An 18,084-nucleotide genomic window follows, 5' to 3' on the forward strand; every position below is an offset into this window, starting at 1 on the left:
CCATATAATACATTTAAAAAAAATGCTAAGCAATATTCCTGGATTTATGTTTTTGTAAATATGTGACACATATTACTTAAATTCAAACGAAAAACGTCTACTTAAGTTATTTGGTGCATTGTTACAAGATACATTTTCATCCATAAGAAAAATATCTGTCTCGACTTCTTCAGATTTTTTTTTAATAATAAACAGCAATGCTCTGAACCTTAACATATCAATTTTAAAAATACCATAAAACAGTCTATCGGTCTAACACATAAAAACTAAACGTAAATAATTTCATTAGCGCCTTAGCAGATTGTCAGTGTCAGTGTGTAACAGTGAACGGGTGGGTGACTAGTTTTTTAGTTCTCGCGAACATTTTGCTATAGAAATTAATTATTGCGGCTTATTGGTAGCAGAACTCTAAATTTAGCTTCTCCCCAAATTTATAAAAAACCGCATGATTATGTTGAAATAAAATAAATAAATATGATTTTATTTATTTATTTTATTTTAACATGAAACAAAATATGGTTCATTGGGTATTTTGATACTTATAATTCGACGGGCAAATTATAGCCAATTTGATCGTCTTACTGAACAAAAAAATTCCACCGTAGTGAAAAAAATTAAATAGAAAGGAAGCGTTGTTGATAAGGTAAGCTATGCATGAACGAGGCGCCTGTTCAGCCGAGAATATTGCTGCTGTAAGTGAAAGTGTGGCTGAAAACTCGGAATTATTGATTCGTCGGCGTTCTCAGCTTTTAGGCTTTTCATATGGCTCCCTTTGGCGCATTTTTGCATCTGGACGTGCACCTTCGCACGTAAAAAATCAAATAACACTATAAATAAAGCTCAGAAATCATGGACAGTGAAGAATTTACGCAGATAGAGTGTTAGAGCAGTAGGAAGTTGATGCTGATTTTTCAAATAAAATCTTGTTCTCTGACGAGGCATATTTCCACCTTTCTGGGTATGTTAATAAGTAAATTGCCACATATGCAAGGACGTCATTTGAAAGAGGGCAGGAGGGGGCAATTGCCCCCACTTGAACTTGGAAAGAAAAACACATGTCATTTAATGAAATGCCACGAATTTGAATGAAATCGAAATATTAAAATAACAACCATTGACGGGCCATTTTTTGCCCCCCCTCCCTTCTCTGGAAAAAGCAAAAAGGACATCGCTGCACATATCGTGTGAGAAAAATTCTCATGTAATTCATGAGAGTCCTTTACATGCCAAAAAATTGTTTGATGCATATTGTAGTCAGGCAGCGTCATTGGACCTCAATTTTTAAATAGAGTGCTAAAGGCGCATAATAACTGATTTTTTTTAGCACTAAATCAAAGATATTGACGTGGAAGATATGTAGTTTCATCAAGACGACGTAACTTGCCACACATCAGGTGCAACGTTGGATGTTTTGCATGAAAAGTTCCCAGTTGTGTTATTTCACGTTTTGGTGACATAAACTGGCCGCCAAGATCATGCTATTTAACGCCGTTGGATTTGATCGTGTATATACCGATACACCCGAGAAGTTGGAGCACCTAAAAACAACATCCGCCAAGTTATAACTGAGATTCCACCCGAAATGTATAAAAAAAGTAATCAAAAATAACTCTGGAAGGATCGGCTACTCTAAAAGGTCCAAAAGCGGCCATTTAATTGCTATTATTTTTCATAATTGATGAAATACATAATTTGAGTTATTTTTTGAAAATAAATTAGAATCAACTTTAATATTCGGATTTGATTGAAAAACTATCTTCGCCTCTCTTCGTGATCGTCATTGTCGTTAAATTATTTGACCACTAAGTGCATAAAATAATTTCAACCAAATTATAACTATCATATATATATATATTGAATATCTTTAATTAAAAAGTAACGCACATAATATTGTTGTTAATTAATTATTGTGAATCGGTAAAAAATGATTTTGAAAATGAAACAACCAAGGAACGTCATGTGTCGTTTTGCCGATCGATAAAAGAGAAGGTCGCACTGTGTTGTTGTTATGACGTAGTTCTAGTTGCCGGAACTGCGAATGACAGCGGCGAAGTAAACGGACGGATGCCGGCCGAGAGATGTGGGACTCGAGCCTCTTCCTCAGCACGCTCACGCCCAAGTTCTACGTGGCGCTCACGGGCACTTCCTCGCTCATCTCCGGTCTCATACTCATCTTCGAGTGGTGGTATTTCAGGAAGTATGGCACTTCCTTCATCGAACAAGTTTCTCTGACTCACATATCTCCCTGGATCGGCGGGGGCGAAGGCGTAAACGGCGACGGCGGCTCGGGTTCGTCTTCTTCGGGTTCCAACGGATCGTCGCTGCCGGTTTCCGGCCCTCCGCCCGTCCCGGAATGCAAAGTATGGCGGAATCCCTTGAATTTATTCAGAGGCGCCGAGTACCAACGCTTCTACTGGGCCACAAACAAAGAACCGCTGACGTACTACGACATGAATCTATCGGCGCAGGATCATCAAACGTTCTTTACGTGCGAAGGAGACGCCGGTAAAGCCGAGTACGAGATCATGCAGACTGCGTGGAGAGAGCGTAATCCGGTCGTACGCATAAAATCGGCACAAAGCGCCGTAGAGAGAAACGCCGATTGCGCTCCCGCTTACATCCTACTAGCCGAAGAAGAAGCCACTACAATCCTCGAATCCGAACGCATATTCAAACAAGCTTTAAAAGTGGCCGAGGCAAATTACCGCAAATCGCAAAACTTACTCCACCAAGGTGCCATAATGGAATCCATACACAGGAGAGACACCAACATCTTAATATACATCAAACGACGACTGGCAATGTGTTCCAGAAAGCTCGGCAAACTCAAAGAAGCCGCCAAAACATTTAAAGATCTCACTAAAGAAGTACCTCCCATCATGAACGTCCTTAACATACACGAAAACTTAATTGAAACGCTTCTAGAACAACAAGCGTATGCCGATGTTCAAGCCGTTTTAGCCAAATATGACGATATAAGCTTGCCAAAATCGGCCACCATCTGTTACACCGCAGCTTTACTCAAAGCTCGACTAGTAGCCGATAAGTTTTCGCCTGATATCGCTTCGAAAAGAGGGCTAACACCGGCGGAGATGATCGCCGTCGAAGCCATACATCGAGCCGTCGAATTCAATCCGCACGTTCCCAAGTACATATTGGAAATGAAACCGCTCATATTACCGCCGGAACATATCTTAAAACGTGGCGATTCCGAAGCGATCGCTTACGCATTTTTCCACCTAGCTCATTGGAAGAACGTCGAGGGAGCTTTGAATCTACTGCATTGCACGTGGGAAGGCACGTTCAGGATGCTGCCTTATCCGCTAGAGAGAGGCCATCTGTTCTACCCGTATCCGTCGTGCACCGAATGCGCCGATCGAGAACTCTTGCCTGCCTTCCACGAAGTATCAGTGTATCCAAAAAAAGAACTGCCGTTCTTCATTCTATTCACGGCCGGCCTCTGCTCTTGCACGGCTCTGCTCGCCCTCTTGACTCATCAGTATCCCGAATCCATGGGACACTTTGCAAAAGCGCTCCTCACATACGTGTCGTTTCCATTTCAGTATTTCATGGAAAAGTTAGAATCGGTTCTTCCATTCAATGTTCTACAACAACTCTCTAAAATATAAATTGAGGCTAAACATGTTTTATCAATTGACTCGATACGTTTATGTTGTCATGTAATCGTTACACGTAACGTTTTAAGTTCCTGTATAGTGTACTCGAAAGCCGGTTTGACGAATTGAAGTTATGAATTACGAATCAAGTAGCATTTCACCAAAAGTACAAATTGTATATCGTACGTTTTAATTAAAATGAATAAAATTATCATTGTTGCTAATTAGCAACGTATATATATATACTATTGGAGAAGTATATACTATTAAAAAATCATTTTATGCTTATTATTTAGCATTAAAATACTCAAATGTGTCATGTTGTGATTCACTATTTATTTATATTTAAATATATTTTGTGTGAAAAAATCATGTTTCAAATTATTTATTATCTCATAATACCCTATTTTATAATTTGGTTTAATGTACATATTTCCTTCTCTTAGCAATTGAAGAAAAATGTATTCAAAACCTTAGATTTTATTGTCAACAAATTAGATGGTCTGAATTTAAATCAACTTTGGGTTAGAGTAAAAATCAAATCACGGTCACAATTTTATTAGTAGCTTAGACATAATAATTCAGGGTCAGAATAAAAATAAAATACGATCAGGGTAAAAATATATGACGATCATGTGAATTAAAATATAACATTAATAAATATAAATGGGCAATAAATTATTTATTTTAGAAATATTTTATAAAATATCTTGCTCGCACCTAAACTGTCAGAACAGTGAGCACCCCATGAATAACTCTCAACGAATCTATTAAATTGTATGTACGAGGAAAAGGTATTAAGAACGACGAACGAAACGGGAATAATGACAGAGCGGCGGCGGATATAACGCTCGGCATGTATTTACATCTGACACTGTTGCGAGCCCAACCAAACAAGTTGGCACTAAAATACCTTTAGGGTGACCAGACGTCTTCCTATTAGGATTGTCCTCAAAAATGTTGACCTTCGTGAGCAAAAATTTCCGTTACGACCTTTTTATTTTTAGTGTCCTTTGATACTTTTAAAATCTGGTCACCTTAACATTATGATTATGATAATTAAGCTTACCCCTTAGTCCCGGTTTTATTAAGATTGTCTCGATTTCATACCATTGGTCCTGGATTTTCAAAATTTCCGAGATGACCCGGTTTAGAGTTTCATAAATATGGTGCGCCTAATGATAATGAACTGCCGACATGCGAATGACAGATCGACCAGTTGTATAAACTCCATCGTTATAGAAATAACAACGCTGGAAACTAGATAATTGCACGCATGACAACTGAACAAATGACAGTTGAATACAGAAACAATTGCACAAACCGCAAAAATGTTTGAAATAGTATAAATAAAATAAATTATAAAGCATTAATTTAACCACAATGAAGTCCTCTTACATTTCATTTTTTTATTTTATTTTGGCGTCGAGTGTCAATTAGACACAGATTGGGCCGCTGCAGTAGTGTTTTATTGATAATTTGACGTTACACGTTGCTTATTATTTATATACAGTGAACGTTGCGTGGGGCCCGCACTGGCATGCGAGCCCGCCAGAGTCGCCAAGGAGTTTGTCACGTTAGTGTTACCAGAGTGCCGGTAAGTTTTGGTCATATTCAAACCTAAATATAAATATATATAAATGGGCCCCCAAAATTATTATGAATAATTGATAAACTCGTTTACTTATGTGACTAAATAATTTAAATATTTGTGACAATCACAAAATGAGAAAAATTATATAAATGTATATAGGTTTTATTATGGCCAAAACTTGTTGGCACTCTGGTAACACTGACATGACGGCGGCACAGTCTCTTGGCGGGCTTACAACGGCCGGTGCTACCTCGTGCACCGTTCCCTTTCATATTCTAAATGTATACATGTAACTATACTTTAATAAAATACTACCGCAGCGGCTCAATCCGTGTTTAATTACCACCATTTTATGTTAAATATTTCCTGTTGAATATATTTATTTTAGTATGAGCTTTACAATTCCATCACTGCAATCGCGTTCCCTATATTTTGATTGTGCTTGTTATGGTTGACTTTAACACCGTCATCCTTCTCCCAATATAATAATTTTCGACCTTTTGCGAAATATGAAAAGTGAAAATGTGGGAATATTTAACGATTCATTCAATGTTAAATTAAAATATAACGAGATATAAAATTCGATTTTTTTTCTAGGCAAAGTTCTAAATTTCAACATTTTATTTTTAGTTATAATAAATTATTACATATTTATATACTAATTTGAAATGCTCGCTTCACACTGCGTTCTGGAGTCTTGAACTACGAAGTTCTGCCATTGTTCTGATCCGATTTTTGTTTTCATTCACTCTGCTATATAACAAATATTTCTTAAGATAAAATATATCCCTTTACAACGTTATCTTGATAATTATCATTTCTAAAATTATTGTAATTTATTTGAACGCACGGCGAAAATTTCGATGATTTACATTTATTTTTTAATTATTGCAGATACTACTTAAAATATATTTGTATTATTTTATTTTTTTTAAAATATTATTCTGTTTACATTGTTCTTATTACTTATATTATTTATCGTTTTAAAATAATTTGTTATGGTCAAAGTTTAGGACGTTATGGCTTCATGTCTATGGCTATTCTATGTTTATCATTTTATCATGATAAAATGGGAACCAATTTATAGAATAAACTTGAACAAAATTTGGCGGCACTCTGGTAACATTAACGTGATGATAGCGGAGGGCAGCAACATTATTTTTGTGGAGCTCAACGGAAGACAACGGCCGGTGCTGCCTCGTTCACCGTTCATTCATTTATATTTAAATAACATGTAAACTATAATACTCTCAATAAAATAATATTGCAGCGACTCAATCTGTGTCTAATTGCTACCCGTCATCACCCGCCCGCCAAAATATAATAAAACAACCTTAAATTATGTAATATTAACGACCTCATGATGCTTAAATGGTCCTAATGAACGCTTTATAATTTATTTTATTTTGACCATTTCAATATTTTTTGCGGTTTGTGTTCAATTGTTAGCGTGCTCAATAGCCAATGTGTTCATTTGTTTGTTCAGCTTTCATGTGTTCAACTGTCATGTAAGTAACTTACAATACTATCGCCAACTGAAAAAAAGATTCTGATCATCAGTCAAAATGATTTTTACCATTTAATATAAATTCTGACCAGTCCAATTAAAATTCTAGCTATTTAATATAATTTCTGATCCATTTTATATAAATTTTGACCACAACCGTATCAACATTTTTACCTGAAAAATAAGAGTCAAATTTATTTTAATATAGAAATACCAACCATACATAACAAGCAACATCAGCAATACAATCTAAATTTACACTGTCTAATTATCTACATTGGTTATTATGGATAAGAGTCTTTTTTGTTTTTCAGTGTATTTATAGAGAAGTGTTTGCATAAATAGCTGTATTAATTTTATTATTATTGTTCTATAATTCTAAAGGTGTCTGTCTTATCTGTCTATCAATTATTTTAAAAGTTGATGAAAATATTAACGTGATTCAAGAGTGATGTCTTTTGCAACATATACTTATTACAAGCAATATAACGTTAATGACAAATGAAAATGTTACCAGTTATCCAGTTAAGTTCTTTAATTCGTTGAATTCATGCAGATTACCATAGTAGGTCTTTAATACTACTTTGAAATTTGGATTTACCAAAACTGATTGAGGCAGCAATCCTGATTGGAGCACTTAAATTATGAAAGATTGTTAATAAATAGAGTTGTCACCTCAGACCAAGATTTTATCTGGAGATGACAAAATAAAAAATAATATTATTTTTTCATTTATTCATATAAAAATACAATCTAGACAAATTACAAATATTACAAAAAAAATAGTTATTTATTTTTCCATGTATATTTATTATCTGACATGGCAAAGAGCAATTTTTTGATAATTTTTGACAGCTAATGCTAAAATTCAATTCGGTCCATGCATTTCCCATTATCAAGAAAATTCTTTCAATATAGGCATTGCAAATAGGAATTGATAAAATGTGACTTACTAGTTTTGGTAGTTCATTGAAAATGTTTTCAGCAGAAAATATTTTTACACATTTTTTATTGGTTGTTAAATTAAGCGACTTAATTCCAGAATAGATATTCTAAAATTAAGCCGCTAGAAAAAGCAAGTATCACATAGTTTATCTGCGTCTAATTGAAGATATTTCACGGAATGTAAAAAATCCCAGTATTGAAATTTTCGTACTTATGATTGGTAACCGCAAAATATTTAAATAATCTATATTAAAATTCATAAAAAAATCTTTAATAATTAAAAAAAAGTAATTAATAGCTTTTACTGTGTTTTTTTTCTATTTTCTAGTTTATTTTTCATAAATGACATTACGCCAGGCATTTAGAAACACACAATTGAATGATTTTCAAGCTGTATAATATGCTGATTTATAATTTCCATAAAATAGTGCATAAAGTTAATTCAATGAAGTTCAGTTAAAGATACATTCTTTTCATTGCCTTGAACCTCACGAATTCCCAAATGATTTCGTGCGTATCTTTTTCACTCTGTTGTACAAAATAAAGCTTAATGCTAACCAGGAGTTAACAATTTTATCAAGGGTTTTATGTAGAGATAAACATCTCGTTACCACATGTCCAACGACATTTTGATATTCTAGATTCTATAAAATATTTTATTTCTATAGCTATTTTAGAGTAATACAAAAAATTCAGTATATATTATTAATAATAAGTTTTCAACATCAATAGACAATCCCTTGCATGTGTGCTTGGCATGTTCGGTCGGTGAAATATTTTCTCTTTCATTCGCTTGTGTGTTATGTGACGAAAGTGAGTGAGAGATAAGGTCGTGCAATTGCACATACTTATCTTTCACTCACTCTCGTCATTAACATGCGAGCGAGCGAAAAGAAAAAATATCTCACGGACCGGCCCTGAAGGCACTGCCTGGCTTCATAGCGAGATAGTTGCAACTACCTTTTAAAAAACACGGATTTTGGCTAATTATTTCTTATATACAGATTAATATTTATTATAATCAACAAGCGTTATCTGCAGAATAGGAACTTGTATGTGATAAGATAATTTAATAAATTTGTGACAATTAATTGCCTCTGAAGTAGTGTTCGAAACCATAAAAAAGGCAATGATCTTATTCTGAATTCCCTTCTTTAAATACAAATATTGAACTGCGAACGGGAAAAAAAATGTTGCCTTTTTTAGATGTATCATTCGCTAAGGAAAAATGAATTGTTTTGTCGTTATTGACGAAGTTCATCAATAACCAATTGATTGGATTAAGGTGCTAATACGTTTTCAACAATTGCCTCAGATTTTGTCCTCCCACAATGTATTTTTTTGCAATTGTAGAATCAAAGTATAACAATAAATTAATTTTCATTTTACATTTAATGCTGCAGTAACTGTGATTATGTTTTAAAACATGATAAATTTTTGATATTTCTATTATTGTCACTTATACTTCCATCGGTTGAATTTGCTTGTGGAAAAAATAGCAATATGTTCTACAGCAGATTTTACTGGAAATGTTTTTTGCTGTTACAATGAGTTCTTAACGGCATTTCGTTATTATGTTTTATTGTAAACTTGATATTACACAAGACACATTCCAGTTATTTTTCAGCCACATACAACGCACATCTCTCCGCAACAATTGGTCTCTAAATTTACATTCATAGTCAATTCTTTATTTATTTTTTGAGTTTCTGAAGTCCGTTGTTGTATATAATCTAAAGTAATTTGTAAAATATAAAAAAAATAGAATATTGATTTATAACAATATCAACAATAACAAGTCATATAATTTACCTTATTTTTATTTAATAGATAGGTATTTCAGCATAGAAAATAAGCTAAAATTTAAAAAATATAATAGTTTATAGCTATACACGTATAGAACCATATCTTGTTGAAATAGTAGAATTTCTCATACAAATGGACAATTTATAAAACAAGCTAAAATAATTAAAAGGTTATTGTTAAAAATATCATTCTGACAAAAAAAGTATATTTAATGAAAAATTATTAAAACTTCGCATACTCGTATTATTGTGTTGATATATACATATGAGTTGAGGAAAATTAAATTTCATTAACCGGTAATCGAAGAGCCTGTGATGATGATTTATAAATATTATATTTAAACTGATGACTGCAAAGCTTCTTTCATGTGTGTTAACACTTCACATTTCAAAACAGTGGAAAATAAAATATTCTTAAAACTGGACACAGTACTTGAATATACGCCAGATATGGAATGTTAAATGTGCTTTACATAAAAGTTCTAAATTACAAATAATAAATTTAATTTACTTATGCAATAAAGTGCAGGAAGCTTACTATGTGGCCTAGAAAAGAAGTCGTGAAACCTGGAAATAATTAATTCGTGAGATTAGGATAACCTAATCGGTGATTGATCGGAATTATAATTATATATTAATCACTAATTCTGATCTCACAGACATGATAGAAAATGAAAAATGCTATTAGAACCCAGATCTTTCGGCTATTAGTCATGGACTATAACACTTGTCTATCGTGTTAGTTGTATTGCCTTTGCCATTACAATACCACAAGGTCACAAGAGCATTATGGGACAGGAATAGATTTTAAAGGTGAATGCTTCTCTCATAATCAATTATATGTTGCAATGTCACTATCAAAAACGCGTATATGTGCTGAAAGCTGAAAATAATTAAAAAAATATTATCTACTGGCATGAGTTGAATGATATAATATAACTAGGAGTGAAATGAGGGCAAAATTAAGTATAAATACTTATAAGGAAATATTTGGCATTCTGAAAAATATATTTTTAAAATAATTAAATTCTATGTCAATATTGATGCCTTGGATAAAGGCATATTAATGCGATTTTTCATGCATATATTTTTCTTAAAAGTGTTTTACTAAAATATTTAGTGCCTTCAATTCATATAAAATTAAATTATTTATTCATATTTACCATTTATTGTAGAATTCATGTATTTTTATTACACTTTATTTAGAAAAGAAAAGTTTTGCAGGGATTTAAATATGATTTTTAATAGTTCACCAGTGAATGGTACTTTTTAAAACAGGTACCTCTGTGGAGTAGAATGACATGGGACGCACATATATATCGGGTTTCTCTGTGTTTTGTGCTCTAGCAAATGATTCGTTTATAAAAAGTCTGTGACATTTATAGATTTTTCTTATTAAATGTTTTTTGTAGTATATTTGCTTTTTAATATTTTAATTTTATCGCAGGGAATATTTTAGAACTCGCTGCACATCATGAATTTTATGACTGTTGCAATAGGAATCTTCGAATACGATCCAGCTTCCAGATTAACTCTAAAAGCTGGATGCTGGATCGTTTAGTATTTAAATAAACACAAAATGATGTGGCTCATCACAATTGGTCAGACACATATATAGTGCAAAATAAAAGTGAAAGAGAAGTTACGTTTCATCAATTAATTCAGTAGTATTTGGGTTTTCTTCAAGGAGTTTTCAATAGGAAAATGCCTTTATTTTATTTTGAAATAGATTATTTTAAGACAGTATCTAAATAAATTATGAATGAGTCGGTGTTTATAGAAAATAAGAAACATTTCATGACTGCAATTATAACGTGCACTTGATTATCTTCGCAGATACCGTATTTCATCTATCTCAATTCTTATAATTCTAATTGACTGCCAGTTTATTTGGTTTAGTATCACAGCAATTGTAACATTCAAATACGCAAAAAAAATATTTATATTAAAATTTGTATTTGATAATAATACATCAATCAATTGATTTAAAAATTATAACAGTAAATTGAATCAGAACATTCTAGTCGAAAAGATACAAAATATATACATAGTACATACACCAACATTTTCATACAGCAATTCAATATTTCCAATTATTATTATTGCTACTTATATTGTCGCTATAGTAAATATATTATTTAGATTACCATACACATTACGCTTACACACATTGTTCTATTTTATAATTAACTTCATACATAATTTCCTTTGGATTTATGCAGACTTGTATCGAAACATATAAAAGCAATTAATTACAAATTAAATTACTTCGGAATGATCACTTTATTATAAATTAAGTTTTTAATTTTTTTCCAAGCGTCGTCGACTGTTGACGACTTTCGCGCTTTATTCTTCTTTGTTCTCGGATAACTTCCAAAGGATCGACTTGTTGCTCATCCCATCCAGATGCACTTTCTTCAACCCACTCTCCTAAATCTCCTCCCTATTGAATTATAAATAAATTTATACATTATTTTTATAAGACTTACTCTACATTAAGTGCTAGAATATACCAATCCATCTTCTGACACTGAGAGCCTTGACAAATCTGCATCGTTAGATCTTGATCGTGCTCCGGAATTATTAATTAAAACTCTCTTCTGCTTTATGTACTGCGGTGTCATTTCCTGTATTACAATTAAACACATTATTACACTTCTCATCAAATAAATCAATATAAAGTTAGCTCACTTGAAATAAATTATCCAGTTCCTTGTCTTCTTTTTTAGTTTCTTGCATCGGTGGATGCGCTATCTTATCTCTGTACATTTGTATATGATCTTGTATAGTTTGCGGCCTACTTATGGGCTCGTTACCCCATTTTACATCCCACATATGTTCCTTGAAACAATAAAATTATAACAATGAATTTAACAGCTTTAGTATTATATAAAGTATAATAAATACCCCTTCGTTTCTATTGGGCACGATGCCAACGTCGGTCAAACAGTCATCTCCTTCGTTAGTATGTGATCTTCTTCGCATTCTAAAGCAACATAACGCTCTGCGGATAGCACCGATGACTATTAATATAATGGCCTTGAGTCTATTGAAAATAAAATTCATCGCGCACGCGTTTCATTCAATTCCACTCTGAAACAAAATATTTTAATGATAAAAATAAATATTAATTTCTTATCAGTATATCATGTTGTTTTTTTGATAAGTAAAAAAATCATATTAACTCTTATCTAACGTTTTTGTGTGCAAAGCTAATTTTAATTTGATTAAAGTCACTATGTATTATAGTCGGATTGAATTATGTATTGAATTTGTGTATGTGGCATTCGAAAAACACTAATTTAAGAACCTATACAAAAAAAATCTTGAATGATTAAAGCGATAAGCAGTACATAGATTTATATTTATTATAAGCAATATTCGTTGAATAATTACAGTAAGCGGAGTCAAAATCGATCACGCACCGGCAATTTGTTTTGACAGTTCCTACTTGTGGCCATAATAGAAAAGAAAATGTGACCATAACTGATATTTTTTTTACACGTAATTTGCTCTAAATAGTTTTGCTAAATTATGGTAATACTTTAATTATATTATAATTTAATATTTATTACATGTTCTATAATTATTCATTATTTTAAAACTTATTGTAAGTAATTGAGATATATATTTAAAAAATGTTTATTAATTTAAAAAAAAATTTACAATGAGAATACAGGAAAAAAGGTTTTATATTATTTTCTTTCTCCCTCTTTTTTCTAATAGTAAGTAAATATATATAATATATATCTTACATTGGCATAATATAGATTAAGGACAATTTAAATGAGTAATATATAAAATAATTGTTCCATAAGACAAATTGTTAATGCATTACTGTTTACATTATATTGACAGATTAGGTGCGAACGAGCGGTAGCGAGCGAACATTGGTCAGAACAGCAAATACCTTATGAATAACTTTTTGTCATAAATTATTTTTCGAAGAAAAAAAATCATAGATTTACCCTTCATAAATGCACAAACAATTCATTTTATGGAACAAAGTATTTATTTAAATGCACACATCTCTCTTAAATAGCATTCACAAAAAATTATTTTTGCTCAGAATATAAAAATAATTTAAATTACCGCAAGGAATTCTATTACCGCAAGTGCTATTTATAAATCAGAGCAGTTACAAATTTTTAAATGTAAATAAAAAATAACTACTGCATTAATTTTGTAATTCAAGTTTTTTTGTTATAAAAAAGTTAGACTCGGGAAGATTTTTCATGCTCTTTTAATTATAAATGAAGCTTTCGTGCTCCAGATGATATGTTATTAATTATTAAATAATTATTTTTAATTATACTTATATATGTAAATCGCTTCACAGCGCTTCTTTAATGTAGCGCTTTCAATTATATATTCTGTCCGGTTGAGTCAATATGAAGCTTTCGTCAATATTAGATGACAAATTTTGGGGGAAACTTTCCAGTCGGCTTAGAAAATCAATATATTGTATGTATATAAATATACATATATACGTTCGATATTATTATTATTATTTTTCACATTTAGAAAAAAATTATATAATTGAAATACTATAATATTATTATTACATGTTGTAATAATAATAATAATAATAGTAATGCTGCGAAAAAAGAAATTTTTGCATATTATTTTGTAAATTTAATCTGTAAACATTTATTTTAATCTTCAACCCCATCCTTTAAATTTTAAAGCAAAAATCATCAATAATTAAAAAAAATCAATTCTCGTGGTACTCAATGATTTCTGATAGTAGGAGAAAGCTTGGATACACAGCACTATATTTTCGGATATTTTTACAGCTACTACTGTTTTATTTAATGACAATCTAGCGTTTAATTTGACAATGTAATGTTTTATTTTTTAAATTTTATTCTAATTGCTGTTATACTAACTTTTTTCTGTTAGTCGGAAACTCACTTGATTGTGTAGCGAAGCGCATACTATGTAATTCAAACATATAAATCTTTCGTTGCAGTCCGCTAAAGAATGTGTTGCCTTCCGTCGCCGTCACGTCAGTGTTACCAGAGTGCCGCTTAGTTTTTGTTATAATCAAATAAATAAACAGGCCCATATAAAACAATGCTTTTTCATCTTTTCCACTAGTTAAAAAATATAACAATGTCCAAAATGCTTTGACCAACCTTAGTGGGAAATTCCCGCCCGGTTTTTGCCACTGGCTCTCATGATATACGAATGCAAATGTAAGCATATTTGTTGTCAAATTATTGGAAAGATGGAATATAAGGAATTCAAAACAATTGAAGTGTTTCACTGGTCCTTCGATCCACGATAAAATGGCTTTTCGAAGAGTGTAAAGGGTACACGAGAAAAAGAAAAATAGCATGACTTCCTCTCGTGAGAAGAAGTTTAACATTTACGAATCGGCTAATGAATATGAGGAGCAATTAAGTATTGCTATAATAATACTTTGCACTGTGGGGCCGATTCAGTTGGCATCCCGAAGCAACACCGAGGAGGCATAAAAACTAGCTCGTTTTTCGATGCCACGAAAGAACGTATGCACTGTAACATATATGCTTATATGATGTGTGATCAAACAATACAATTTTTGATAACTTGTATCTTATTGCTAATCCGTTACCATATTTACGTCAAAGAAGAAATTCTAGTGGTGCCTTGCAATTTTAATAATTATGGTAACTCGGTGTCTCAAACGCTTGACTTCTTATAGCTCAATTAGCCTATAATAGAGCGTTCTAAGTCTTTTAAAATTATTGGTAATTGTTCATATATACTTAGAAGGTACCTGAAGGGCAGCTTATCTATATGATGAAAACTAATCCCTTACATGGTTTTTAAGTTACACGATTAGACCATTGCCTGTGATTGTTGTATAAAGAGGGTATTTTGCATTGCACGTTAATAACCAAGGGTATTGAGAAAATAAATACAACAATGATTTATTAACAAAGACATTATTAAAATTTATATTTTCATTTAATTTTAAAATTACAAGAAATTGAATTTTTCAAGTATGAATTTTATTGTGATTTGATATTTGGCGATATAACAACATTAAATTTTTTCTTTAATTTTTACGTTCGTCATATTTGATAAACACTACAAAAAATATAATCCATTTTATATAATATATTTTTATAGTACTTATTATGTACTATCAACGCGTAGAAATGATGATAAGTATCATTTAAAAAAAATAATACGATTTAAAATTACGCGTATAGTACTTGGATGGCTATTTTAATGATCTTTTTAAAATATTATTTTAAAATTGAGGAATACAAAAAATGTCGAATTAAAAAAAATCTTTAATATTTTATTAATTTATTATGTATTGTAAATTACCAATAATTTATCATTTAAGAAAGCTAAAAATAATAAGGTAATATATAGTAAATTACACAGTAATAGAATACACGTAAACAAGGATTATTGGTAATAAGTTGACAATAATAAGTAAACATTATTAATTTATTTAATTTCCTTTGTGAAATAATTTAAAAATGTTGATAGTATTTAGCTTAGGTGATAAGTAAAATGTTACCATGTATTTTAAATTACAATTGCAGTGCATGTACGTAATATTTGTAGTTATGGCCAAATCGTATGAAAATTTAATTGTCGCCATGTTGAACTTGTGTCATATTTTGATTGAAATGTCAGTATTTATTTTGATACAATGAGCGATAGTCAAAAAAGCTGTAGATTGTGTTCGACGAACGATCCGTTTCAAATGTCCTTATTCAGTCAGTATTGTATAAAGAAGGATATGCAGAAGAAGATATACGAATGTTTACAATTGACTGTTCGTCGCGAAGATTCGCTATCCGAATACGTCTGCTACAATTGCATCGGAAAATTGGAGATGTTTTACAATTTCAAGAATGAGGCTATTCGGTGTCATAAACCACGTCCGAAATCATGGCAGGATATTCGAAAAGAAAACGTGGACCACAACAATTTGTCAAAGCAGATATTTTTGACGTCGCACAACTTTGAAAAGGGCAAAGGGTTAAAAAGAAAGCTTGACGAAGATTTATCGGAGCGAGATTCGAATCTGTATGAAGACTTGTACGCGTTTCCCGAAGACGCGTCCAGTTGCAAAGAGACGTGCAGCGATAGCCAATCGGTAGATCTGTTCACAAGGTCTCCAGACGAGGATGCGAAATTGAAGAATCGCAATAGGAGTAATTTACCGTCGACGAGCCTTTCCGAATTGTTATCGGGCAAGATTAAATGTTCCGGCAACGACAAGACGGCGGTGAAGTTCAATGGCGGAGGTAAAGTTTTCGGATCCAAGAATTGTGACAATTCCGAGTTAAAAATAAACAAATCTGGAAAACTAATTAGGTCGCAGCAGCTTTCGAGGGATTTATTTGAGTCGCAGGATTTGGAGGAATGCGGGGAGTTCAATTTAACGTCAAACGTTAATATCATATCTAAGTTACATCATTAAAATTTATTATTATTATTATAATGAAAAAATAATATTTGCCACTCTGTATTTTATTTAAGAACCAATGAATTATAAGTAATCAATAATGTGTATTTTAGTATTAAGCGTGGGTGTAATCTTATAAGCACATCCTTAATGTTTTAAATATATTATATCAGGAAATATAATGTTTTATTATTTATGTTATTATCGTTTGATTGTATTATCTCTTAAACAAACAATAGAGATACAAATATATTCAAGATGTCTTAAACTTTCTCTCTCTTTCGGCACTTTAAGCGTGCAAATTTATTTTAATTTTTAATTTTTTGAATGAGTTGATCAGTGAAAACGGATAGCCTACTTCAAATTTACGACATCATTTTGCTAATAGAACAAGTTGGCAAAATAATCAAAGGCAGTTTTTACTAATTTATTATAGAACAAAAAAATAAATAAGGTACGAAAATTGTACAATAGTCAGACTTTGATGTACACTTGCTCTTGATAGAGAAAAAGAACTCCCCGTCTAAGATGAAATGCACCTAACGGGAGATACTGGTTTTAAGAAATATCTCCATATTCGTATGCGATTTTGCTCTTCACAAAAAGGCTGTCTTATCAAGCTTTATAGGACCAGCATAACACATGTGACCAGTGACAGAACAAAAAGTTTAGTGAAATAGTCGATCAGTGAACATTGTTACCAAGTGTGGAGATATTCTGGATTTTGTAAAACTTGTAACATCGACCAGCAACAAATACTTGTCGATGTAATATGTAAAAAAATGTACAACCCTTTTTTTTAAGTGAGTCAATTTGTATATTTTCGCGCGCTGATATTAAACAATACATAAGCATAAGCTTATTATTTTGAATGGCGAAAAAATTATAATTTAAAGTATAAAACATTTTATTGGGTTTGATTTCCTGTATGATGTCATATTTAAACAACGCATCTACTAATTTTTTTAATAATATACTATTAATTATATAATTAATATTATAGGAGTACTATTTTATAATAATAATATTTTAATACCGTTACGAAATAAAACAAATACAGTTTGTGTATTTTATGAATTTATATTACCCTTTAAAAGTGGTTTGTACGGAAAATTACGCTTTCTAAAAATAAAAGGGTCGTTTATGACCCATTGTCGAGCTTTCCTGTTGTCGAAGGCTTTGACGGTGATCAGTTG

At 31.6% G+C, this 18,084-nt stretch overlaps 2 protein-coding genes across 4 annotated transcripts; one reads left to right on the forward strand and one right to left on the reverse strand.

The window, feature by feature from the left end:
* The first annotated feature begins 2,002 nt into the window (after positions 1-2,002).
* LOC148226411 (protein ST7 homolog) lies at positions 2,003-3,825 on the forward strand. Its single transcript, XM_088204233.1, has one exon. The coding sequence runs from the start codon at positions 2,079-2,081 to the stop codon at positions 3,627-3,629; it is 1,551 nt and encodes a 516-aa protein (XP_088060359.1). The 5' UTR covers positions 2,003-2,078; the 3' UTR covers positions 3,630-3,825.
* A 7,582-nt stretch (positions 3,826-11,407) lies between these two features.
* On the reverse strand, positions 11,408-12,956 carry LOC148226412 (uncharacterized). 3 transcript variants are annotated; one of them, XM_088204075.1, is made up of 5 exons: positions 12,894-12,956; positions 12,376-12,561; positions 12,160-12,309; positions 11,982-12,095; positions 11,408-11,911 (listed from the first exon to the last, which is right to left on the reverse strand). In XM_088204075.1, exons 2-5 carry the CDS (start codon positions 12,532-12,534, stop codon positions 11,762-11,764), a joined length of 573 nt encoding a protein of 190 aa, XP_088060201.1. In that variant the 5' UTR covers positions 12,535-12,561; positions 12,894-12,956; the 3' UTR covers positions 11,408-11,761. The 3 variants fall into 3 exon arrangements, with proteins under 3 accessions (XP_088060201.1, XP_088060200.1, XP_088060202.1); XM_088204074.1 differs by having other exon boundaries at positions 12,865-12,946; XM_088204076.1 differs by lacking the exon at positions 12,894-12,956 and adding an exon at positions 12,654-12,883.
* Positions 12,957-18,084: the final 5,128 nt, after the last annotated feature.

The sequence above is a fragment of the Plectrocnemia conspersa genome, unplaced genomic scaffold (genome assembly GCF_051122295.1).
Source record: "Plectrocnemia conspersa isolate PC_06_02 unplaced genomic scaffold, ASM5112229v1 ptg000014l, whole genome shotgun sequence".
Taxonomy (NCBI): domain Eukaryota; kingdom Metazoa; phylum Arthropoda; class Insecta; order Trichoptera; family Polycentropodidae; genus Plectrocnemia; species Plectrocnemia conspersa.